Here is a 27,971-nt window from a genome sequence, read left to right as displayed (position 1 = left end):
CTTGGGCTATTTTGTGTGGGATTTCGATTTGTTTCTCTTCCCACTCTTCCCCATTCACAGCTCATTGGTCTTCGTTCAACCCTGTTGTTGCTTCAGTCCCGAAGTGTTATAGCCACTTTGCATTTTGAAAACAAGTACAAACAAAAATCAAACATTTTTTTTATCTTCACTTCTGGAAATCAAGCCTTGTTTAATTTTACTTATTAGATGCCACACGGTGTCTACAACCCATGTAATATGTTTTGCTAGTAAATGTTGCAGCTCCACCAGAAACTACCAAAATAAGAAAAAAAGGGAACACTTAAGAAAAGGATTCTCTTGCTACTTTTGCTTTCGCAGAAAATAGTACTGCCTTTATAGGGTGACGAAGATGGGAAATGGAAACCCTAAAGCTTGGCTGTGGCCTGCAGTGCCGGTCCAGTCCTGTACTTTGAGAGTTCACTGGCTTTTCTAGACCGTCATATTCATTTGGTTTAGAAGAAAAACAAGCATGTAACCAGTATCAAAGTCTAGTGGGAGTATCTTGGCAGTTATCAATTAATAAACATTTTGCATATAGCAGTTGTGCTGTAAACTGTAGGAGGATGCAAACAAAAGAAAATGTGGCCTTTAAGAAGACCTGGAGATAGGTAGGAAAACAAAAATTATTGAAACAGCTACTTTAAGTACTGAAAACCAAAGTATGATTTTATGAAATAGGACTCTAGGGAATAGAAAATAATTTTGGAAGAAAGTGTAATTGAGATAGACTTTGGATAGATGAAGATGGGAAGGCACTTAAGTTGATGATTTTACTGTAGGAACAAACTAAAATGAGAAGAATTAAGGAGTTTGCAACTGGATGTTAAAGTAGAAAAAAAATAGGAATCAGGATAATTGTTTATTTTTCTGCAGATCTCTTTAATTCCTGGTTTATTAGAAGAGAGCTGGATTTTCATGTCTGCTTCTGCATTTAGTCTTTTGAGATACATTATTTTGGTTGAAGTATATGAAGACAGTCCAGTTGTAGTGATAGTTAGAAGCAGAGGAGTATTTTTTAGATAATTGTGGATGTTGTTCTTTAATACTACACCAAAACTCAGTAACAGAAGCTTCTTAAAGGTTACTTGCAATATGGAATCTGAAACCCTATCAATGAACTTTTTGTTCTGTTTCATTAAGGTACATTGGTTCATGTTGTACACTGAATGGATCTTTTCACCATGCATGGTTTAACATGATGCATTTGGTCACTTAGAAAAAACACTGGTTCACTGAATTATGCAGATCTTCCAAATATGGATATGTTTCATTAGATAATACCAAAATTTCACATTCATTAATATTACTGATCTTGTCAGAAGTAATCCCAGAAATAACTATTGAGAAACAGTCACTCTTAGTTTTAGGTACTAGTTTTCTAATATTCTAATTTTTATTTGAAAGCTTGAATTTTATCTTTGGCAACAGATGTGGTCAGTTGCTTTCCTTGAAGTGATAGGCTCCCTTTATTCATTTCAACAAAATCTGCCAGATAGCCAAGTCTGAATAACCATAGTCGTTCAGTTGTGCTTTCAAGTAAAAATGATGTTTCTTGCAAAGAGTGCCTAGTTTAGCTTCTAACTTGTACATTTAACTATTGAGGTACCCACCTTTCCTGGAGACAGCCATCACACCTTGGTTCACAGCAGCAGAACTTAAATGCATACCTCACATTTTCCCACACAGAATATTAAAAAGACTTGAGTTGAAGTTTAATAAAGTTAGTTTGTATTGCTTTTTTGAGCACAGTCAGTTAAGTTGTCTTTGTTATTTTCCTCTTCTGTGAGTATGTGACGGTGAAGAATATAACTACTGGTGCAGTTTGGTGCCATTGTCTGGACTCATGCTTAATTTGCCAGAAGTTTTACTCACCATGTCTTATGCACCATGAGTGCGGATACCAACATTGGGGAAAAGGCAAATGATATTTTAGTATCGTTATGAGAATAATTTTCGAATTGCAAATCCTCAGAAAGGGTTTTGGGACTGCCTGGGGTCTTGGGGACTTAACACTTTGAGAACTGCTGCCAGTCATCTAAAGAATCAGAACACTAAAATTGACAACTTCTGTAATCTTGGGCAAGTGGAGTGGATTTCTTCTGCCACATAAGGAATTTTTAGATCTAGTTCCTCCAAGCTGATTATCTGTGTTTACTATATCACATTCAGACCCTTCTTCCTAGTCTCCCCAAGATCCTCAATTTGCCTTACACCACCTTTCAAATTGCGTTCCCCATTACTATACAACACTGTCTCCATTTCTGTAAAGCAAGTTTACTCTTGTTACTCAAAAGTGAGGGCATCGCCTGGGAACTTGCTAGAAGTAAAAAAGCATAAGACCCCAGTCCTACTGAATCATAATCTGCAGTTTAACAAGATCCCAGACAGTATGTGTGCTAATTAGTTTAACAAACATTCATCTATTCTCATTCCTACCTCTGTCCCAGTGGCTCTCAACCGTTACTGCTCATTAAAAACAACTTGGGAGTTTTAAAAAACCCTAAAGCCCACACTGTTTTAATCAGAATCCCTTGGGAGAGGTTGGGGACTGCTCTAAACCTTTCCTTATAATTGTTAGCAAATTATATGTTAGTTTTTTTTTATGAACTGCTCTAAGACATTATTTTATATGACATTTAATAATAATTGTTGATATTTGTTAATCAGTTACTATGGCCAGGCACTGTGCTAAACTCTTTGCATCTCATTTAATCCATTTAACCTGCTATAAGAGTATTCTTATTCCTATTTTATAGATGAGGATTTTGGTTTATTTTATAATATAACTACTGATAGATTTACCCCACATAAACAAAAAAGCTCTTTGGGGTTCTCGGTTTTAAAACTGTAGAGGGATCCTGAGACCAAAAAGTTCTGGAACCTCTGGCTTAACAATTTTTGCCTGGGTTGCTCTTCCATGAAGGTGTATGTGGTATTGGCAAACTATTGCCTATGCAGTAGTAATAACTCACTTTAAATTTTGTAAAAGTGTGGATCTTATTGAAACCCTACAAAAAGTTTATTGAACACTTTGTGCTAGGTACTGCTAAGGATAGGAAGATTAGAAAGATAGCTTCTAATGACTTCAAAATAACTTGAGGAATGTTTAAAACGTGTGAATGTATTTAAAAACAAACCATTGAAATATTAATATAAAACATTTTTTGAAGCATAATTCCTCCCCCCCGCCCTGCCTGGTGTGGCTCAGCAGTAGAGCAGCAGTCGAGGATCCAGGAGATCGAGGTTTGATTCCCGGTCAGGGCACATGCCTGGGTTGCGGGCTCGATCCTTAGCAGGAGTTGTGCAGGAGGCAGCAGATCAATGACGACTCTCATCATTGATGTTTCTATCTCTCTCTCTTCCTCTCTCTGAAATCAATATATATATATATATATATATTTTTTTTTTTTTTTTTCTAAAAAGAAAAGAAAAATAATCCCCCCCTGAAAAATGAGTAAACAGTTAAAATCGTTTGGGCGTAGGGTGTTTTTTGTATTGTTTGTCTGTTTTTGCTTCAGTATTCAGATTTCAAAGTCTACATTCCCTTCTCACTTTATTTTTTCCTGATGTTCAGACCCAATTGAAATGTTAGTAATATGTTAGGAATTTATATGCAACAACTTGGATGTATTTCACATGCATTATGTTTAGTGAAAAAAGCCAGGCTCGAAAATGACATACTATGTAGTACATTATGGCATTCTAGAAAAAGCAGAAGATACAGGAACAGATAACAGATAGTGGTTGTCAAGGGACAGAGAGTGAAGAGAAGGGCCAACCACTAAGCTGCAAAGGGGATTTTTCTGCATTGATGGAGCTGTTCTTATATCTTGGTGGGGGAGGAAAATTTGGAAGCTGTGAAAGTAGTGAAGTATATACTAGTTAGGTGGATAACTAGGATACTCAGAAAGGAAACAACAGTTGAATCTGTTGAAAAGAGTGAAAGGATAAAATAATGCCTTTGTCCTAGAGGTCTTACAGACCTTATTTAAAATAGGGGTTCTCGAGTTTGGCTCAGATTGGAATCCTCAGGCATTTAGAGTGTGGATACGTGGAGGAGCCTCACTTTCTGATTGAACTGACTTGGGGGGAGGGCATAAGGGTGTTTAAAAACTGCCCAGGTGATTCTAACACATAGCCAAGGTTGAGAACAACTGATTTAGTATATATCTGCAATCTCCTATAATTGAGCACAGCAGAGGTTCTCAAAATGTAATCCCTGGACCAGCAGCAGCCTCACCTGGGAAGTTGTTACGAATGCAGATTTTCTGGCCCCACTTCAGACCTGAATCTGAAACTCTGGGAATGGGGTCCAGCAGTCTGTGCTTTAATAAGTATTCCAGGTGATTCTGATGTTACCTACACTTAGAGAATCAGGAGGCTGAAGTCCTATACTCTGTGTTAACCAGTAGAAAGGCATTGGTAACTATTAAGAGTTCCTGCTTGATTAGAGGTGTCAACCTCAGTACCTCTCTGAGTGTACTTTTTTCACTGGAAAGTTCCTTGCAATGCACATGTATCCATTTTCAGTGTGCACTTCTTTTTTTGGTTTAATTATCTTTAAAATTTGAATTATAGTGTAGTGTGTCATAGTGATTATTGGCAGTTAGTCTTTAGCTGAATGGTACTCTTGAACTGTCATAATGGGGCAGAAGTTAATTGCAATTCAAGTTATATTCTGTGATGTTTCAGTAGAATAGAACATCCAGTTATAGCTCCTTTAGGTTGGAGAGCTCTATAGAGGAAAAGTATTCAAAACTTGTTTTAACTATCACATTATGTGGAACCATTAATAGTTGAATTGTGTTTTGTGAGGATATATGTAACAGCACTGCTGTTGTTAACTTTTACTAGTTTTTTTGTCTTTGCACCTAAGTGAGGTGGTTCTGCATTCATAAAATACACTTTGAAATTATCAATCTTAAGTTTTTAGTAAGGGATAGTGGACCTCTTTTACACATCAAGTTTCCCATTGGAACTTTCAAACACATGCTAAAAATCTGTTTTAGAGAATACATAGAGCAATAACAACATTTCTTTTTGTTCTATTTCAGGCTATTTTGGCATTCTGCTGGATATATGTTCGTAAATACCAAAGTCGGCGGGAAAGTGAAGTTGTTTCCACCATAACAGCAATTTTTTCTCTGGCAATTGCACTTATCACATCGGCACTTCTACCAGTGGATATATTTTTGGTTTCCTATATGAAAAATCAAAATGGTACATTTAAGGTAATTATTATACTATGCAATTTTATTCCCTCATATTCTTGGCAATTAAGTGCTTAAGTTTAGCAGTCTAGTATATATTGTGCTTTATTGTTGTCTCGGAATAAATGAGAGTAGAAATGCAGCAGAGGGCCTGAGAACGTGACAACTGACATGAAAGACTAGAAACAGACTATTGAGTGACATAGAACTATTTGACAACCCTCCAGATTTGAAGAATGCCTTTTGTTTATTGTAGTAGGTTATATTTTTGTGTTTCTCATAGCTTGAAGTTTATGTGACTTGATTTACATTAATTCACTAAATAATTTAGAAGGACTTTTGTTAGTGGCAGGTCAGAATCTTAATCTTTATTTCATAATGAGTACTTTGAGTCAGTATGGTATAGTGAAAAGACCACTAGGCTGGGAATTATAAGAGCTGAGTTCTAGTCTTGGCTCTTAACTGTTTGGCATGTAACTTTGGCAAAATCAGTTAACTTTTCTAGTCTTCACATTTCTCCTTTTTCTGGGGGGTGGGGGGAATTGTCATTTTAATTTTTTTAAATTTTTTTATTGTTTTTTAAAATATATCTTTATTGATTTCAGAGAGAGGAAGGGAGAGGGAGAGAGAGAGATAGAAACATCAATGATGAGAGATTCATTGATAGGCTGCAGCCTGCAACCCAGGCATGTGCCCTGACCGGAAATCGAACTCTGATCTCCTGGATCCTAGGTCGACTCTCAACCTCTGAACCATGCCCGGCCGGGCAGAATTCTCATTTTTATTTATTTAAAAAACTTTTTTATATATCTTTCTTGATTTCAGAGAGAGGGCAGCAGAGGGAGAGAGAGATAGAAACACCAATGATGAGAGAATCATTGGGGATGGAGCCCGCAACCCGGGCATGTGCCCTGACAGGGAATCGAACCCAGATCGCCTGGATCCTAGGTCGATGCTCAACCGCTGAGCCACACCCGGCCAGGCAGAAGTCTCATTTTTAAATGAAGGGTTTTGGACTGGAGGATTTCTGAGTTCCTTTTCTATTATGCAGATTATTTTAAGTTTCTTATTAAGTATAAGCTTTAAGTATAAGCTTCTATGAGGCAGGAACTGTGTCTTATTTATTGTTGTATGCCCAGTGTCTAACATACATGTAGATACTTAAGTATTTGAATGAAATATTATTTTAATTATCTCAATAATGCATGGTTCCAAAATAAGTTCCTAAATTCAGCCAACTGGGTTTAAATAATTTGAAACTGTTTTTGTGGTTAGATTTAGATATATTTTGATTTCTGTGAAAACTATAGTTATTTTCTGCAGGTCTTCATTTAGCAAGTTTTTAATTGATCCAAACTAAAAACAATATGTGCCAAAGACTGTATGAACTTATACCTGTTGAATATTTACTATGTATCAGACCCTGTCCTAATGGCTTACATGTATTAACTGCCTTTAATCTCCCAAACAACCCTATGAGGGTAGATAGTATTATCCATGTTTTTATGGACAAGAAACCAAGGTTTGGTATAGACATAGCCTGTCTATAGCTCATAAGTGCTGTAACTAGGATTTGAAGCTCTGCAGTCTGGCTCCAGAGCTCTCTGTTCACTAGGATCTTTATCTCTATCTATATCTTAGTATTCATTATCTCTTGTATAATTATTATTTGAGTAGGATATTTTTAGTTTTGAATTTAGAATATTTGATTTGTTTAGATTTTGTGGGAATATGTTTTCATCTTGAAATTTCTCAAGTAAGTGTTTTCATGAAAGTATGAACTTCCATTTAGATTATGTACTAGTTCTGGGACCATGCTTAATTTAGTAGTATTCACTTTCTGGGTACTAGTTTTTCTTTTGTTTTGTTTTTGTTTTTTAAATCCTGAGATTATATTATACTTCTTTGACCAAGACTTTAAGAATTCACCCACTTAAAGAAGCAAAAGTATTACCTATAAAAATTTAGGGCACTTGTTTTATTAAATGTTCCCTAAGAGAAAAAATGTGTAACTGTAGTCAGAGTGCTTATTTTGTATTTGTTAAATCTAAACGTGGCACCATTAGTTAGAAGGGAAAAATTCCATGGTAATGTATTTCCTCCATTTTTAAAAACTTTCTTCTTCCATTATTAAGGGGTTATTTTTTTTCAGCAATTGTGTGTTCTCTTTTATTCCTACTCTTCATTTACCTAGTTGTCTCTATTTAGTTTTGTTTGTTTTTAGCCAGCTTAGTGCTTAGATAATGTATCAGTCTTTTCCCCCAATATTTTATACTTTTTCTTTTTTAATGTATATTTTAAAATATCCTTTGTTTCCCTTTCTGTTTCTTTCCTTTTTTTGAGGGGAAGGGGTTAAATTCACAAGGGTTTTCATTTGAAGCTGGCTTATGCTAATTCAAAAGTAGAACTGAAAAGATTTTTGAAAAACTTTTTGCCAGTAGGTTGTAGAATGTATTTTCTCTAACGTTATTGAAGAATTCATGTGAAGTGATTAGTGAAAGATAAGTGCAAGTACTTAAGAATTAGTTCTTCAGACTTTGTGCCACAATCGTAAATTTAGAGAGAAAATATGCAACAGTGGCTGTAATATATCTGACCCTTATTAGTTAGGATAAATGTGTAAGATATATTGTTTTTCATGATGAATTATATTGTATCCTAAGTTTTACAATGTGCATTTCTTACTCCTAAATAAATACATGTACTCTCTAACTTTCTCGATGTCCACCTCAAATATTGAAGCCTCTAAAGTGATTATGGCCTTGCTTATAAGGTAAACTCCAGGTGTCAATGATGGCTATCATTTGGCTGAGGAACAGAGAGTGCTCAGGCTTTTCGATCAGTAGGCAGTCCACAATACTTTCTTGATTTTGTCTTAGTTACCTACCTTCCTAGCTATCTCTGCCTTCTTTTGTCAAGGCCATGTTGTAATAATGTTCAAGTTGTTCCCTCTGACTTTTGTTCAACACATGGCACTATGAATAATTTTAGCCAGAAAATTTTTTATTTTTAGTTTTTTCGTTTGTGAAACAGTTAACTTTATAGAATTAAAAAAAACAACTTTAGCCTGTGTCACTTAGTTGGTTGGGTGTTGTCCCCTGCATCGGAAGGTTTCGGGCTCGATCCCTGATCCCTGGTAAGGGGTCCTACAGGAGGCAGTTGATAAATGTGCTCTCACAGCGATGTTTCTCTCTTCTCCCTTCCTCTCTCTCTAAAAGTCAAACTATTCTTTAAAAAAAAAAAAAAAAAAAGAATAGCTAGAAGTATTTTATTGCATTGTCTTGTGTAGTTGGCCAGTAGCTATATACACAAAATGTACTAATCGAAGAAAATCAGAAATTGATAGTAATGTGAACAAATATTCTTTATTTTATACAGTGTGTAAAATTAAAATAAAATTAGTAGATAAGGTATGGCATCAAAACATTAAATTAAAAAAAGTGTTTTTATTGATTTTAGAGAGAGAGGAAGAGAGAAAGAGAGATAGATCAATCCTGTTGCCTCCTGTATACACCCTGACCTAGAATGTAACCGGCAACTCTTTGGTGCACCCAGTGACACCCAACCAACTGAGCCACACCAGCCAGGGCCACTTAATGTTTTGACAGCTAAAATATTCATATCTTACTCCCTTCTCCCAATGATTAATCCCTTTATGGCCTATTTTGAAAAATCAGGATTGAACTCTCTCCTAGTGCTTCAATCCTACTCTCAAATTGAGGTAGTTGTATCTTGAGAACTTTGTACTTTTTATTGCACCTAAATATTTTCATTCACTTAATATTTATTAACCATGTAATATGTACCTGATGAATTTGAGTGCTGGAGATTAACGATTAAAACAAATGAGGCTGTGCTCTCATGGAGCTTACCTACTGTAAAACCAGACCAACAGTAAACAACAAAACAAGCTAACTTCATAGTGATAAATTCTATGAAGAAATATGCTAGATTGATGTGAGAGTGTAATTAGTTGTGGGTAATTTAGATAGGAGGATTTGAAGGCCAAATTGCTGAGGTAGGCCAGACTGCTGAGGTTACTTGAGACCTGAATGAGGAGAAGTCAGTCAGGTGAAGAGCCAGAGGGAGTGCCTTTAGGGAGAAAGAATCAACAAATATAGAGGCCCTTTGGCAGGGATGAGTTTGGCCTGTTTGGCTGAAGTAGGGTGTTGGAACTTGTGCTTTGATACTAGCTGAGATCAAGATTGTTCATGACTTTTAAGTCATGTTGATGAGTTTAGATTTTTTTCTAACTGCAATATGAAATTAATGAAGGTAAAAGATAAAGGTGGCCCTGCCAGTGGGAAGCCCAGCAGTTGAGCATTGACCTATGATCCAGGAGATTGTGGTTTGAGTCCCAGCCCGGGTTACTGGCTCAATCCCCAGTAGGGGGCGTGCAGGAGGCATCCGATCAATGACTCGTAACTAATGTTTCTACCTCTCTCCCCGCCTCCCTTTCTCTGGAATCAATAAAGACATATTTAAAAAAAAGAAAAGAAAAAGATAAAGGTGGGTTGGATTTGAGTGGTGCTAGTAGAGAAAAAATGATTAAAATTGATATATATTTATATTTTGGAGGTAGAACTGCTTGAATTTGCTAAAGGATTAGATATGGAGGGTGAAGGAAAAACAAAACTGAAGCATAGATGCCTAGGTTTTTGTACACCTTGAAGAAATAGGGAAGCTTGGAGGAATAACGGTATATGCATGCACATGAACAGGAGAGGGAATATATTAGAAAGAGTTGTAATTAGGGTAAGTTACCATCAAAGTTCCTGTTATATGTTTTCAAGTGGAAGTGTCAACTAGAGAGTTGAAGCTTCAGGGAGACTTTAGAGTTGGAGTGAAGTATTTGGACGTCATCAGCATATGGATGTTGTTTAGAGCTATGGACTGACCAGTAATTGGGGAGACTGAGTAGTCAGAGAAGGCATTGGACCATGGATTAGAGTGCTCATTATGTAGAGGCCAGTTGAAGGGGAAAGGCTGTAACCTAAGAGTTAGGAAGAAAGACAGAAGAGGGAGGCTATGACAATCAGAAGAATGTGTTTCAGGAAGAGAGAATGATAGCTTTTTCAAAGAGAAATGAGAGAGGTAGAAAAGTGACTGTGGGCTTTGGTCAGTGGTAACCAGAGAGCATGAGGAGTAATTTCAGTGAGGCAGTGGGGTTGTCAGGTTGGAGTGGGTTAAATGTGGACTGGGAGGGAATGCTGACAATTTTTTGGTGAGTTTTGTCCTCTAGGAGAGTAGAGAGTTGGGTCAGGGGAGGTATTTTTATTTGTGGTGGTGAAATGTGGATCTCTTTGTTGTTTAATGGAAATTACTAGGGTTTGTGTACTTAAGCATTCAGTAGAGTTGGAGAAATTTTTGAGAGCAGAGAGAGGTTATTATTGCAGGTATGGTATCCTTGAGAAGGCAAAGGGGTTGAGGTGGGAGTGTCTCAGTGAAAGGATTGGTATGGGCACCTAGAAGAAGGAAGACCTAACAATTGAATACAGGTGGAATTTAGGTTTTAGATTCGGTAGTAAGTTGAGTGAGCTCTGTTCTTTTGGCTTCAAATTATTTTAGAGACCTCTAAGTTAGTGTTTTTCAACCATTGACATTTTGTGCTGGATAATTCTTTGTTGTGGGGGATTCTTCTGCAGGTTGTAGATGTTTAGCAGATCCTTGCCTCTACCCACTACATGCCAGTAGCATACTGACCTCCCCCAACCCCATGTCTGCAGACATTGTCAAATGTTCTGTGGGGGACAAAATCACCCCTGAGTGAGAACACTGGTGTAAGGTGAGGTTATCAGGTAAAATTGAGGAGAGGCAAATGTATTTTGGGGTTGGACTATTTCAAAATGTCACCTGAAGAATGGGAAAGGGAATTTTATATATGTGACCCATTACATCTTTTTTCCTATGGAATTTATACCCTTTTCCTTTCTTTTGAAATGTTTTTTATTCTCTATTTAGTATTAGTTCTTGGTTGTTTCACATTCCTTCGGGTCTTAAATGACTCTAAAGTTCCTTTTGGTCTCTACTCTGGGAGGGGTGGTTTATAAAATGTATCAAGGGCATAGTAGTTCTCAGAATGTGGAAGAAGGAAGGTTTCATAAACTAAGCTCTTTTGACAGTACATCAGATACCTTGGAGGCAAGACAGTGTATAAAAGCCAAATACACTAATAGTTCTTGAGTGATGTTGTATATTTTACACATAGTTTTAGCTTTAAAATAGTAACAGTAATACTTTCTTTTTGGCACAAGATTTGGTTAAAACAAAAGAACATGGCGGAGTAAAGATACTAAATTTCAGTGAATCATTGGCTTTAAATTACCTTCAGTCTCTCTACATTTAATATTTTTTCTGAAGTTGGGGTCTTGTTCAATTTTAAAGTTTAACTTTTAGGAGATTCTCAGTGGATATGTTAATACCTCTTGGGGTTCTCTTGGAAATTGGTAGGGAGTTTGTGTAGGATAGATGTAATTATGCTGTTTGAAAAAACCTTCAAGTTTCAGAAATCTTTTTAAACTTCTGTTTCGATGTATAAACAATCACTAAAGAAACACAGCTGTTAGGAGCTGAAGCTTTGTTTATGTACGTATTCATTTAGCTACTTGAATCATGGATGAAAAAATGTCCGATCATTGCATAGAATTCTCCCCAGTGCTTTTCCATTCTTATGTACTGAGCACTAACACTTTCTTTCCATTTTTCTGTATATGTATGGGTGTCTCTTTTAGTACATTTTTTAGACAGACTGTCAAAACTGTTGGTTGCAACTTGTTCTGTTTCCCCACACTCAAAATTACTTCATGGATGTTCATTTATGCCAGTTTATATAGATTTCATTGTTTTTAATGTCTATGATATTCCATGTTATGAATCTACAGTAATACATTTCACCATTTCTCCCTAGGCATGTAGATTGTCTTCAGTTTTTGTTTTTTTTAATATTTTAAACAATCCTACCCTGAGTAATGTTGGGTAAAGGGCTCATGGTGAAAAGGTCAATAAACATTACTTTGTTGGGGCTGGAATTTATGGGGATAATGATTAGCAAGCACACAAGTGCTTACATACTTGACATTCTGCAAAGATGTGAGCTTTCTTAAGGTGCATGTACCTCAGCAGAGGTACCTCTACCTCCTTCTCTTATGGGACAAGCAGAAGAGTGACCTTGTGGGTAGATAAAACACTATATACTTGGGTTTCAAGAAGTGTGAGCTTAGATACAAGTTGTTATGGGGCACTAGGACATTCCAGTTGCTGAACACCTAGAAACTTTGGGCTTTTTTTTCTCATGAGTATGTAATTGAGATTGGGTGCAGCTCCTCCTACTGTGTGGGAAGGGGATGCCCCATTTGAGCTAGCTTCTTGCCAGGCAACCCAGTAACAGATCTTGAGGTCATTCAATGGATAGTACTACTCGTCTTAAAACATATCTATGTACATATAGCTGTCCTGATTTATGTGAATCTTTTTTAGGATAGATTCCAACAAACAAGTCTAGGTTATAGACTATCTTTCTTACTATTACTGTGTAGGAGATAGCTTCTCTTCCACACTTTCCACTACTGGATATTATTGTTTTAAATTTTGCCACATAGGTAATCTATTACTATAATAATAGATTTTTATGTTTTCTTAATAAAGTTTAGTAATTGGGTAAATTCTTCATCATCGGTCTTATTTTAAACATTTTCTATGTCTTGTGTTTTTCAGATGACTTTTAGAATCATCATGTCAAAAAAACCCTAGTAATTGGTATTTTGATTGGCAATATATAGTATTTATGGATTAATTAGGAGGGATTTGGTATTTGCAGTCTTTTCATGTGGGAGCATGTGACTTTCCATTTATTTAGATCTTTTTAATAGTCTATAATTGATAGTTTTCATTACATAGTTAACGAATTTTTCATTTACCCTATTAAGTTTTCTTACAGTCTTAATTGCTATTGGAAAAATACTATTTTTATATGGTTTTTGTTTTTATTGATTTTTAGAGAGAGAGGAAGGGAAAGGAATAGAGAGAGAGAAACATCAATGAGAGAGAAACATCATTGCTCTGTTGCGTCCTGCATACCCCCTACTGGGGGTCAAGCCCTCAGCCTGGGCATGTGTCCTGACCTGGAATTGAACTGTGACTGCTTGGTTCCAAGGTTGAAGCTCAACCATTGAGCCACACTGGCCAAGCCAAAAACACTATTTTTTATTGTGCGTTGTATGTCAAGGTTTTGCATTTGTGGTGCTAAATTTGGATTTTCTACATTTTTCTTTTAGGTATTTATCAGTATGAAATTCATAGATATTCACTGTTAGAGGTCTTCATAGGTTAAAAAGTAAAGAAAAAGAAAAGAAATCTAAATTATTTTAGGAGAATTAAATGTGGATACTCTTTCTTAAGAGTCCTTGTAGTGAAGTGGGATGTTGATACTGACTTGAACTTTGAAAGTATATGGAAAAAAATTGACCTACATATACTTAATTTGATCCTTTTTACTTAACAGCAGTCACTTAGACTCTTTAGGTTTAATTTTTCATATGCATAAAATTTAGGATATTCAACAAAAAGACTTGCCATTATACCTCACTTCTGATTTATTAATGTACATATTTTTTATTTGAAAGGATTAATTTGAATGAATTTTCTAAGTTAAGTTACTAATTTAAAGAACACTTATGTGGAATGAATTTGAAGGAGCTTAGATTGACTATTCTTTTAGGTGTTTTTTCCTTTTTATTAAATTTATTGGGGGTGGTACTAGTTAACAAAATTGTACAGGTTTCAGCTGCACAATTCTACAACACTATCATCTGTATACTGTATTGTGTGTTCACCACCCCAAGTCAAGTCTCCATCTATCACCATTTATCTTTTAGGTATTTTTAAATTGGTTTTTTGTTTTTTGAGAGAGAGAGAGAAAGAGAAAGAGAGAGACATTGGTTTGTTGTTCCACTGATTTAGGCATTCATTAGTTGATTCTTGTTTGTGCCCTGAATGGGGATTGAATGTACAACCTTGGTGTATTGGGAACACACACTAACCAACTGAGCTTTCTGGCCAGGGCATCTTTTAGGTAATTTAAAAAGTATATCTATTTTATGCTCAAATATCTTCTTTCTAAAATACAAATCATATTTGTCATTCACTCTGAATAAAAATTCATCACTTAAGACAAAGTCCAAAATACTTAGCATGACTTACTAGTCCTTCAAACCTATTGCCTTCCCCTCCTCCTTCACTCTACCTGCTTTCTCTTCCCTTTCCAAAAGCTCTGGTGAATCTGTTTAGCTTTTTACAGTTGTTTTCAAACTCTCCCATGTATGTTCCTTTCTTCCCTCCTTTATATTTTTTTCTTTGAGAATGACCTCTCTTCCTTCAGCCCTCAGTTTAGAGTTATTTTGGGACACCACCCATGATATTCAGTCTGAGTTAGGTGCCTCCTGTTTTTATGTGTTTCCTTAGATTAGATCTATGTTATCACTTTATCTCAGCATTTACTTGTCTGTCACTTCTTAAAGGCATAGACCATACCTGTTTGAGTTGATAGATTTGTAAGTGATATTCAGTCATATTAATACTTAATTATAATTGTTAAGCAAATGTATGTTTCATTAATATTTCTATTGTTTCCTTTTTGTCCTAGGACTGGGCTAATGCTAATGTCAGCAAACAGATTGAGGACACTGTATTATATGGTTACTATAGTAAGTATCTTTCAGTTTCATTTTTTATCTGGGCTGCTAACCAAAGTATAGAATAAAGCTAAATATAAACTTTTAATTTTGATATTACATTTGAGATTACTGTTCAACACCAGAAATAAGTAACATAGCATTCATTCTCATAATCCTGAAACTTCTTTTACCTACTTTGCTTTATATAGGTTTACTTGTAGCACTTCTTTGTGGAGATTCAGTCCAGTTACTTTAAATTTCAGGTCTCTTCCTTTGTTATCAGTACCAGTTTCCCACTTGCACTCTTGATTTAAAAATTCTGTTTCCTAGCAATTTTTTAAAATATTGATACTAGTAGAGTGTTCTCTCTGGGGAATTTGTAGCATAAACTTTACTGTACTGTACAGAGCCCATTTAATCCAGGGGATTATGGTTGGTTGTTCCTTCTCTTCCTCATTTCCTTTCTCTTCCTTCCCTAATGTTGGATTTTAAAAGCTTCATAATAACCACCTAAATGTCTCCAATTTTTTAACTTAACATAAGACTCGAGTTTTGTTTTGTTTTTCTTGTTGAATATATTACAGATGTCCCCTTTATTCCCTCATTGGTCCCCTCCACCCCGCATCCACCCCACCTCCAGGCCTTCCCCATAGCAATGTCTGTGTCCTTGGGTTATGCTTATAAACATATAAGTTCTTTGATTAATCTCTCCCTGCCCACTCCCCCACCCCCACCTTCCCTCTGAGATCCCTCAGTCTGTTCCATGCTTCTGTGTCTCTGGATCCATTTTGTTCATCAATTTATTTTATTACATTCCACATATAAGTGAGATCATGTGCTACTTGTCTTTCTCTGACTGGCTTATTTCACTTAGCATAATACTTTCTAGTTCCCTTTATGCTGTGCCAAAGGATAAAAGATCCTTTTTCAAAGCTGCATAGTATTCCATAGTGTAAATGTCCCACAGCTTTTTTATCCACTCATCTACTGATGGACACTTGGGCTGTTTCCAGATCTTAGCTATTGTAAATTGTGCTGCTGTGAACATAGGGGTGCATAAGTTCTTTGTGATTGGTATTTCAGGTTTCTTAGAACATATTCCTGGAAGTGGGATCACTGGGTCAAATGGCAGTTCAATTTTTAATTTTTTGAGGAAACTCCATACTGTTTTCTATAGTGACTGCACCAGTCTGCATTCCCACCAGCAGTGTCCTAGGGTTCCCTTTTCTCCACACCTTCGCTAGCATTTGCTGTATGTTCATTTGTTGATGGAGCCATTCTTACAGGTGTGAAGTGATACCTCATTGTTGTTAATTTGCATCTCTCTGATGATTAGTGACTTTGAACACTTTTTCATATGTCTCTTAGCCATCTGTATGTCCTCTTTGGAGAAGTGTCTATTTAGGTGCTTTGTCCATTTTTTAATTGGATTGTTTGTCTTCCTTTTGTTAAGTTGTTTGAGTTCCTTGTATATTTTGGATATTAACCCTTTGTCAGATGTGTCATTGGCAGATATGTTCTCCCATACAGTGGGCTCCTTTTTCATTTTGTTGATTGTTATCAGTCTCTTAATGAGCCTCAGGCTGTAGAAACTTCTCTGGGTAGGGCAAGAGGTTTTCCAGCAGGATGGGGCAATTGCTTCCCCTCAGGCAAAAGTTGCTTAGAAGAAAAATGTGTGCCTGTGAAAGATGTCCTCTGCAGTCTGGGGGAATGACAGCACAGGAATCCAGAGGGGTGCCCTCTGATCTCTGTCTCCAGAGCCCACAACTCCAGACTCCCCTCACACAGCTCCAGTCCACTCTGCCCCTCTCCTCTGGAGCTCAAGGTGAGTGTCTGCACATGCAACTTGTTGGTTCTCTACGAGGGTGCCTGCAGTTCCAGCCACCTCTCCCTGGCAGACAGAAACCCAGCTGCTTTTCGCAGCCAGATGTTATGTGGGCACCTTTCTCGGTCCTGGTTCTCTGGGCTGGGAAGCCCAGCCTGGGGTTTAGCCCCGGAGTCCTCAGTGGGAACCCCCCCAGCTGAGCTCTCCCTCTGGACCTTCAGCTGCTGCCTGTGGGAGCCCAGCCAGCCCTCTCGCATCTGCACTTCCTACCAGTCTCTGTGTGGCCTTCACTTTTCCTCCTTGGTTATGAGGGTGCTCCCCAGCTCATCTTCAGTTGGTTTTCAGAGTGGGTTTTCTGTGTTTTAGTTGTAAGTCCAGATTGGTCCCGGGAGAGTGTCAGCATAGCTTCCACTCAGTCTGCCACCATCTTGGATCTCCCAAGACTTGAGTTTTTATAAAAATGTGTCAGTGCTGAGTTAGGAAAGGGATGCTATTTTTTTTTTTTTTTTTTTTAAGCACTAAATCAAGATGTTGAATAAGATTTCAGTAGGACACTAAGTTGGAAACTAAAAAAACATCTGCAGAAGTTTCTATTGATGGGATAATTTTTTAAAAGGTTTTATTAGATATAAATTTAGCTGCTTTGGCTCTAACCTTTGCCTTTTCCCTTGATCGAAAATCTATGGGACTTGAAATTCTCTCCTTTTGGTATAGATTTTAGAAATGTTTTTATGATATTTTAATATAGAATTTATATTTCTGATGAATACATTGACTATATGATAAAATTTAAATTTGACCTGTTAAATTAAAACTTTTGAAATGGTGCTATATTAAATGAAATCTTGCCTTTTCAATACAAATTTATTGGAAGGCTATAAATTGGATCTTCAAAAACAATTTTGTGGCAAGGGGTCTGTCTCCTGTGTGACATTAAAGTGTATTTATGCTGTAGAACAAAGATAAGCCAACTTTTATCTTAGGGCGGCCCAGGTTCATACAGCATATCTTGTCATTGAACCTAGAGGCTATTGTATTAATGTATTATAACCAAGGTTACAAAGACTTCTAATTAAGTCTTCTAAAGTAGAATGCTAATTCATGCAGCTTTTTCAGTTGATTTTATGGAGAGAATTAAGCCTACAGAAAATTATTTTAGTCATTTTTTTTCTCTCAGTCCTTCTAAGAATAGTGTGCCCCTAGTAACATTTTAAGTGCATGGGAGCTAAGTTAATCTTTATAAACAGTAGATTACTTAGGGACTTGGTTTTGATTCTCTGTAGAACTTGAGGTGTAGTGGGAAATATAACTATCTTGGGATGGGATAGTTGAGACACTGATCTAGGGAAGAAATTTGTGTGAAAAGCCAAATTATGAATAGAAGATTTCTTGATGACCATGGAATCAAAGCAGAAAGGCTTAATTTGATATTTTGAGATGTTAAAGGTCACCTTATTAGTGGGTAGCATAGTCCAAAGTGGATATTACTGCTTAAGCTGGAGCTGCTTGTCATAAAATGAGCTGCATTTTAATACATAGTTTTGGTAATGTTACCTATGGGAATGCTTAGCAGCTCTGAACCCCCAGGGCAGTTTCAAAAATCATCTTGGGAACCTTTTTTTTTTTTTTTTTTTTTTGAGAGAGAGAGAAGCATCCATAAAAGAGAAACATAGATTGGCTGCCTCCTGCTTGCATACTATGGGGATTGAGCCCACAACCTGGGCCTGTGCTCTGACTAGGAATTGAACCAGCGACCTTGTGGTACATGGAACAATGCTCAATCCACTGAGCCACACTCGCCTGGCATCATCTGGGGACCTTTTAAACAATAGCTAGGTTACATCCAGAGAGATTCTGATTTACTCTTGCATTTTGTTAATATCCCCACTGTTCTTTTTTTTTTTTTTTTTTTTAAATGTTTGTATTTTGGAAAGATGTGGGGCTCAAGGTGGTGGATTCAAGTTTTTCAAAAACTCTAGTTTTCTCTTGAAAGCTCAGGTTTTATTATTGGCAAAAAGTATTCTCACTTATTTCCTTTGAAGTGACAGACTGACGTTACTCATTTTTCAGAAAGTCAGTCCAGAATTCAAGTCTGGATAAACCATTGCTTGTCTGTCAGTTCTTTTTTCCAGTACAAATGGTGTTTGAAACAAAAAGTGAATAGTGTAACTCACAACTGAAACAGCACAAGTGCTTCTCACAAGTATGCTTTATGTGTACTTCCCTTCACACAGAATATTAAAAAGTTGTGTACTCAGGGGTGGACATCTAAGAGAATTATTACTGCTTCAGAGGGACTTTTCCTGAAAAAAATGCTGCTGCTGGTGAGTGCTTGGTGGTGAAGAATACAGTAGCTGCTAGTGGAAAGGCAAACAACATCTTCGTATTATTACGAAAATAATTTTCATGTTGTGAATACCATGAAGGAATCTCTGTTAATCCTAGGTCTGAAAGCTACATTTTTGAGAACCTTCTGTTACATTAATGGAGCTTTGGTATGATTTTTTTCTGGGAAGTTTGCAGAAGTCTGGCAGCTGCTTCTACCCACTGTAAACTTCCCAGCTGTTGATTGGATAACAGTCCTCAGTTTACTGAAGCTGCTTACAAAGGAAATAGTTTCTTGGAGCTTGTTGAAGAAAGAGAGGGTAAAGTTTTTTTTTAATTTCTGTCCCTTTGCCCTATACTCATTCTCAGAAGGAGACTCCCTCATTTGAGGATGTTGTGTCCACCCCAGAAACATTAACAACTCATTCCTTTTTTCTTTTTGAATATTTTAATTTATTTCTTCATCTATGTCTTTAAACTTCTCACTGCTTTTGTCTGACTTCTTTTGTTCTTGTTTCTGTTTTAATCTCATGTTTGAGCCTCTTATGCATTTTTTATCATTTATGTGTTTAACCTTTTATCTGAGTTCTATTTTTGTTTCAGAATTATTTTAACCTTTAGAATCTTTCCTTTTATTGTAATTTATTATAAATGTTTACTTTATTTTAATGTTTTCTGTAACTTCTTGAAATTTTTAGTTTTAATTTTTTTCACTACCTGCTTTTAATTGCTTTTGAGTGAAATTTTCTTTTAGCTAGTATTTTTTCCTAACTGCTTGTTTTGATTTTGCTTGAATGCAGTGGTTGTAGAAATGGGGAGGGCCCAAACCATAAGCGGGAAATATTCAAGGCTGTTGTGTTCAGCTCTTCTGTAATTGTCCTACCACTTTCTCCTAGGTGTTCTTTCTCCTCTTGACACCAATTCTAAAGCTATTATTTTTTTGTGTAGATATAAATTGAATCATATAGTATGTATTGTTTTCTTTTTGGCTTCTTTAGTGCTCAGCATTATATCTGAAATTCCTCAGTATTGTTGGAGGTCAGAGTACTATGTTGATTCTCATTGCTATATAATATCCCATTATAATAACATACCATAGTTCATTTATCCATTCTAATATTGATGATCATTTGGGTTTTCACTTTTTGGCTATTTCAAATACTGCTGCTATGCGGATCTTGAATAGTAAAAAACTCTACTGCATTATTTTTCATTGTATGGATGCCTTTATTCAAACAGTTCCAGATTATTGTGTTTAAGTTCTTTTTTTTATTAAATAATTCTGTAGTGAAAATAGGAGAGTGTATCAGTCTACTCATATTTATTCCATGCCAGGCCTTTTAAGCACCTAAGTTTCTCCTTATTCCCTATTGCAAAAATTGTACCTGAAGTCTTTACTAAGTATTTTGAACTAAAGGTTTACAACCTTCTAGCATTTAATTTGAGAAGAGTACCATGGGACCGGAAATCATTTAACTTCTCTGTGATTTCTCCACCTGTGAAATGACAATGAATAGTACTTACTTCATAATGTATCATGATGAGTGTGAGATACTACTTCATAGTGTATTGAGAGTGTGAGATATGTGGATAGCGCCAACTAGGTGTCATCTGTTGCTGTTTTAATTCAAGCCAGCTAAGAGAGCAAGAGAAACTTTTCAGTGCAATGACATGGGAAAATTAAAGTACTGAAAGAATTGACCTGGCATCTCATTAAATTCATATCTTTTTGAGGCTTTATTGTCTTGAATATGTCTCTAATATATTTCATTGCTTATCCAGACAAGATAGAGAGATCGGGACTAATTTTGGGGACTGTTTTTTGATTCAAGTTTGTAAAGTTCTTTTCGATGAGGTAATAGTTGTGTCCTCCTATTTCCTGCTTTCCCTACCACCCTTTTTTTAATAAATAATTTTTAATTTTTCAATTACAATTGACATACATTATTATATTAGTTTCAAGTGTACACCCCAGTAATTATACATTACATAACATACTAAGTGATCATCATGATAAATCTCCCACCCACCCTCTACCCCATTTTAAAAGAATGTTCTTTATCATAGGTGGAATTTTCTAAGTGGTTTCTGCTTAGATGAACTCAACGATTCTCTAGAAAATGACTCCTTGAGATTTAGTGGCCTAAGAATTTTTTTTTCGAAAGGGAAATATTAAGAAAACAAGTGCTTTCTTGTAGCTAGTGTGACTTGTACATTCTCTCTCTAAACAAACTACTAATTTGTCAAATGCATATTGTAAACCTTCCTTAACACTCCAGGAGAGAGGGACACATGCTCTTGATCTTCTTTTTTACATTCCTGGTTGTGCTTTTTGAATGCCTTTAAATCCTTATCTGAGGATATATTTTCACTGAATTTTTTGGGCGGGGGGAGAGAGAGAGAAAGAGAGAGAGAGAAACATCCATCTTTATAAGAGAGAAACATCAATCGGTTGCCTCCTGTACAAGCCCCAACCGGGAATCGAACCTGCAACCTAGGTATGTGCCCTGACTGGGAATCAAAACTGCAACCTTTTGGTGTACAATATGATGCTTCAACCAACTGAGCCACTCAGCCAGGTTTTCCTGACCTCTTTGATGTTTATATGCCCCAGGGTTCAACCTTTGGAGCTTTCTTCTATCTCTGTTAACTCCTTGGTGATCTTATATAGCTGCTTGATTCTAAATACTATTTATAGGCTAAACTCCCAGATTGAAATCTTTGTGCAGACCTCTCTTGAACATCATATTACTATGTTCATTGTCAATTTGACAACTTCTGTGAAGAAGTTAAAGACATTACAAATTTAACATTTCTTAAACTACTGACCCTCAGTCTGTTATACGGTATACATTTCCTTGTTTCCGTGAATAGCAACTAGAAGGATAGAATTGCTCAGGCCAAAAACGTTGGAGTCATCATGAGTCTTTATTATTTCACATTTTGTATGTAATATGGCAGGAAATTTTCTTGTGTTTGATTTTCAAAATTTAGCCAGAATCTGACCACTTCTCACTACTGTCTTAGTCAGTTTCTGTCAGTTCTGGAGGCTGGAGACTCTACGATCAAGGTACCGAGAGATCCAATGTCTGGTAAGGACGTGTTTCTTGGTGTTCAGATGGCAGCCTTCTTGTTCTGTCCTTACATGGCAGAGACCAGAAAGAGAGAAATTCTGCAAGCTCTCTCATGTCTCTTCTTACAAGCACTACTTACATGTTATTAAGATTGAATGATCTGGGGATGATTTTATACATGGCCAAGTAAGAAGGTTGGTAGATCTCTTCAAAAGCATGACAAAATTGATAAAAGAACAACTTAGTGTTTTGGAAATCAACCAAAGGTGTACAGTCTGAGGAGTGTTTATACTTGAAAACCGGTAAGGACAGTGGTAGTCTAGAATTTTAGACTTGGTCTGTTACCTCCCCTGTTTCCACCACTGCCCTCTGCAGCTTGGTTATGTTTTGAACTAAAGAAAAATTAAAATGCAACACCTCAAAATATATGAGCTGGAGCTAAAGCAGTGCTTAAATTCCTCTGTTAGAAAAGAAGTCTACATTTGTAAACGTCTACATTAGGAAATTAGAAAAAGAAAAGAAACTGAAGTCTAAGCAAGCAGAAGAAAGAAAGTAGTGGTTAGAGCAGAAATCAGTGAAATAGAATACAGAAAAACAATAGCAAGAAATCAATTAAATGAAAAACAGAGTCTTTGAAAAATAATAAAATTAGTAAATTCTCTAGCTTGATTGAAAGGGAGAGTAGTGGGGGAGGAATGGGCAGGGGGAAAAGGAGGGAGAAGGAGAGAGAAGGGGGGGAGGAGGACCTGGGAAGAGAGGGGAAAGAAAGGCAGGGGGAAGGGAGAGAGGGTAGAAGGGGATCCATGTGGGAGAGAGGGAAAATACAAATTTTGAAAATAAGGAATGAAAGTGGGGACGTTACTGTCAACCTTACAGAAATTAAAAGGATTATAATGGAATATTATGAAGAACTTCATACCAAAAAATCAGTGTTAAATTGTTAAATTAAGTGGACAAATTCCTAGAAAGACATAAATTACCAGAACTGAAGAAATAGCCCTATAGCAAGTAAATAAATGGAATGAATTGTTTAAAATCTTCTCACAGAGATAACTCCATACCCAGATTTCTTCACTACTGAATGCGATCACATATTCAAACAAATTATATTAATCCTTTGCAAACCCTTTACATGTAAGAATTAAGAGGAAGAATTAAGACTTATTTTCTCAGCTGACATGAGATCTGATATGTAGAAGATCTTAAGGGATTATATAAAGACAAATAGAACCAATTAGCAAGTTTAGCAGGGTCACAGGATGCAAGATCAATATGAAAATTAGAAACTGACAATTCAAATAAAATGAATAAAAATTCCATTCACAAATACCTGAGATTACATTTAACAAAAGAACTGAAAGACAGACTGAAAACTACAAAAAATTATTGATAAAAATTAAAGATCTAAATAAATAGCTATTTCATGTTAATGTATTAGAAGACATTATATTGTAAAGATGGATATTATGGCAATTTTCCATCAGATTGACCCACAGCCATTTATTAATTTTTTTAAAGAAATTAACAAGTGGATCCTAAAACTTTTGTAGAAATGCAAAGGATCTAGAGTAGCTGAAAACAATTTTGAAAAAGAATAACATTAGAGAATTACACTATTGGATTTTAAAACTTACTAGGCAACACAGTTAATCAGACACTAATATTGCAGATGGATATGGGTATACTGAGCCACAATTCAGAGACCAAAAATAGTTCTTTACATTAATGGTCAATTGATTTTTCAGCAGCTGTGGCAATTCAATTTAATTCAATTCATTTTCACCAAAAATTGTTGGGAAAGTTGGATAATCACCACCACCACCCCAACAACATTGAGCCTTACCTCACATCATACACAAAATTTACTCAAAAATCAATCATAGACCTAAACTATAAAAAGATAAAATTTGTAGAAGAAATTAAAGGACATAGCTTCATGATGTTAACATAGAGAAAGAGTTCTTAGATATGACATCAAAAGCATTATTGATAAGAAAACCTTTGATAAATTTTACTTTACCAAAATTAAAAACTTTGTCTTTTAAAAAGATACAATTAAAAAAATGAATATAAGCCACAGACAGAAATTTGCAAATCATATATCTCATAAAGGGTTTATAGTCAGAATATATAAACAATTCTTACCAACCATTAAGTCCACAAACAATTTAAAAATGAGCAAGAGATTTGAATAGATATTTCACCAATAAGATATATAATTTGCTTATAAGCATATAAAAAGATGTTCAACATTGTTAATCATTAGGGAAATTCAAATTAATTCCTCAGCGGGATACTACTACACATCCACTAGAATGGCTGTTTTAGCTCAGGCTGCTACAACAAAATAGCATAGACTAGGTGTCTTAAGCAACAGACATTTATTTCTCACAGTTCTGGAGACTGGGAAGTACAAGATCAGGGTGCCAGCAGAGTTAGTTCCCGGCGTGAGACCTCTTGGCTTGCAGAAGGCTGCCTCCTGTCCCCCTCTAGAAGTAGGCCTTATGAGAGTAGGGACTTAGCCATATTCATGACCCCTAGAATGATACCTGCAACATACTTAGTAGGTATTTGTTGAGTTGAATACATTTTACCAGGGGAGACAATTATGTGAGGGTTTTTTGTTTTTAAAATTCTTTCAACTGATGTATTACATGGATAGGTTATTCCTAAACCAACTTTGCATTCCTAGGATAAACCCAGATTGGTCATTGGCGTTTTGGGTTTGTTTTTAAATCTTTTGCTGTATTTCACTTGCTGTCTTGCTTTGGATTCGTTTAAAAAACAGTTCATAGTTGAGACTGTTCTATAATTTTCCTTTATCTTATTCTTGTCAGGTTTGACTATCAAGACTCTACTAGCTTCATACAACAAAATGAGAAGTGCTCTCTCTATTTTAGAGAATACTGTAGGCCAGTGGCCACTGTATAGTTCTCTTCCTCCCCTAACCTGTGTACATGCTACTGATAACTAAGCATGGCAGTTCGTACTGTTATTCCCAGGGAACTATGCACATATCTTTTGCTTCTTACTGTGCAGCTGAACTCTGCAGGTTTAGAATTCTTAATAGCTGTGTGGAAGTACTTCTTGCAAGGAGGAAATAATAATTTCATTGAATGAGGAGGTATGATTTCTACCTGACCATTTTTGTCTCCTTTCTTTCATTGAATGAGCAGGCAATATTGGCTGGAGTGATTATGCTGCTAATTAAGGGAAGCAGGGTGACTGCCACACAGTAAAGAAAAGGGGAGGTATATCTTGAAACCAGGGGATCCTTTGGCACCTCATGATTCCCATGTTCAGTGGCAAAAGTTAATTGAGATCTGTTACACTCCTCACAGGCAGGACCACCAAGGGCTCAGGATAGCTTAGGAGTGAATGTCTGGGTTCCCCCATCTCGTACAAATTCTATTTCAGAAATTACACCTGGCTGCTATTAATAGTTTGGAAATACATGGTGTAGTGGTTTTAATAGTGTAGTGGTTTTCCTCTCTCAAAATAAGCCTGGAGATAGGCTGTCTAGGGCTGGTATGGCAACATCATGGCATCATGAGGATCCTCAGCTCATTTCTCCTCAGCTTTCTATCCTTAGTACATGATTTCCATCTTAAGGTCACCACAGAATCCAAAAAGGTGGCCTGAATTTAAGCTGTCATGTATTCATTTCAGGAAGGAAGCAGGAAGAAGGGGGAAGTACTAAAGGGGAATGCCAACTGAAAGGAAAATGGGTATTGGATATGCCATTTAGCAGTCTTGACGCCAAATTTCTTCAGCTGAGTAAATGGTATAATTTTAGAAGGCTTTTAGAGTTCCCAAAATATCTTTATACTTTGACCCTTTAAAACAAAAAGGCTTTGTAATTAATTATACTATCACAATATTGACAATATTCTTTGTCTCTGTTTTCATTGGTAGTTGGAAGGAATAAAGAGTGTGTAAAAATTCAAAAGCCTAATTTATCCAAGTTAGTTTTCATGTGAATTATAATTTAATGATAAACAGTTCTTAAAAGGTAGATTGTTTGCTTTGTGTACATTTTCAGAAGTCATAAGAATTATCATGCATTCTTTGCCACAGTTTTTGTCCATGGCCTTTTTGTCCATGGCTCTCTGTTCACTTGTTTATGCTAGTTCTTGAAAAGTTGTTTAGAAAGTGAACTTGTTTTATGAGTTTAATTTGTTTTTGTTTTTTTAAAAGAATTTTTATGAGTTTATTTAAGCCAAACTGACCACGTATGCTGGGAGCCAGATCTCAAATGCTCCCATGAGTTTAATTTTTGCCAGTGTCTGTGGACATGAGATTTTAAAAGTTTTTTTTTATATGTTTTCTTTTATGTTAGTGGAACTATTAAACCAAATAGTCTGTTTATCTTTTACTTGGTAGTAGTAATATTTTAACAAAAAACATTTATAAGTAAGCATACTTTATAAAGATGTCAGAATATTAGAGTGTCATCACTGTTGAAGTTAAGAATAAGTTTCCTTTGAAAATAGCTATTAGTTTGAAGTAGAACTTGAAAAGAAGCACTTTCTCTGTTTCATGATAGTGATAGAAACACTTTTTTCCTTTACAGATGTATAAGCCTAACTTGACATTAGAACTGATCTGAAACATACAAAAATGTTAACTTAATTCTGTCTTTATAGTATAACATTTATGGGTTAAAGGCAGAAATTCTAACAAAGATAACCAGAAGATAGCTTAGAACGTGGTGTCAGGGAAACAAAGACTTAGAACAATTGTTTCATGTCTACTTTGAGCCACAGACTGCTGAGGGGGTAATATAGAGTCTCTAAGAATAGTGTGTGTTCCCCTCTTCCCGCAGGTGTTGATTTCTAGAAACCGTCTTTTCTGACTGTTCTACCAGCACTATATAGGAATTTTGCTTGCTGTACATTCTCATGTCTCTTTATAGCCAGCAGCTGCCCAACCACTTTTTTGACTTGTGTCATGACAGATTAGTTTCCCCAGTTTTAGAACTTCGTTAAGTTCAATCACAGAAAACGTACTCTGGTGTCTAGGCTTGTTTTATTTAGTATAAGGTCTGTAAGATTCTTCCTTGTCTCATGTATCTGTAACTTCTTTTTATTGCTGGATAAGTAGTCTTTTGTAGGACTATAACACTCAGTTTGCTTATCTGTTCACCTGTTGATGGACATTTGGATCACTTCTAACTTTTGTCACTGTGAATAATATTCTGTGAACATTCTTGTGAAAATGTTAATGCAGCTACCTGATACTGTTCAACTCTTGCATATCTTCTGGAGGGCCTGCTTGTGTGGTTGACCCTTGACCAACTCCTGGGAACCTAGCCCTTGGGATGTTCCGTATGTTACTAACTGATAAGTTGGTTTTGTACAGCTGAATATGAGCATTACCAGGTTGTCTGGATTGTGTATAACATGATTTATGGTGAATACTTGTTTTGCCTCTTGGCAAGATCTGTAGTTTTGGTAATCATAGATTGTTATCCAGGCAACTGTACACCTGCATTACAAGTCCATAATAAAAGCCTTGGACTATGCAACTGAGGTAGGCTTCTCTGGGCGGAAACAATTTGAATGCTAGAGGATTAGAATTGTTGGGTCATAAGGTATGTTTAACTTGGTAAGAAACTACTAAACAGTTTTCTACAATAGTGTATCATTTTATACTCTCCAGCAAAGTGTGGGAATATCAGTTGTTCTGTGTTCTTGTTAACACTTAGTATTATCAGTTTAATTTTAGCCACCTTTGGAGTCTGTAGTATATCATTGTGGGTTTAGTTTGCATCTTCCTTATGACTAACAGTGATGAGCACCTTTTAAAACATGATTTTTGGCCATTTTGTTTATCTTCTCTGGTG

The 27,971-nt window shown here is 36.1% G+C and overlaps 1 protein-coding gene across 1 annotated transcript in view; it reads left to right on the top strand.

Moving 5' to 3' along the window:
• The window catches only part of LMBRD1 (LMBR1 domain containing 1), a 91,960-nt gene that overhangs the window by 914 nt on the left and 63,075 nt on the right, over positions 1 to 27,971 (top strand). Inside the window, exons 2-3 of the mRNA XM_016195551.2 lie at positions 5,076 to 5,252; positions 14,872 to 14,932. Coding sequence (XP_016051037.1) covers positions 5,076 to 5,252; positions 14,872 to 14,932 — 238 coding nt within the window. The remainder of the gene's footprint in view (positions 1 to 5,075; positions 5,253 to 14,871; positions 14,933 to 27,971) is intronic.

The sequence above is a fragment of the Miniopterus natalensis genome, chromosome 5 (genome assembly GCF_054644295.1).
Source record: "Miniopterus natalensis isolate mMinNat1 chromosome 5, mMinNat1.hap1, whole genome shotgun sequence".
NCBI classification, from domain to species: Eukaryota; Metazoa; Chordata; class Mammalia; order Chiroptera; family Miniopteridae; genus Miniopterus; species Miniopterus natalensis.
Note: the sequence above shows the minus strand (reverse complement) of the source record. Positions and strands in the feature narration are given on the sequence as shown.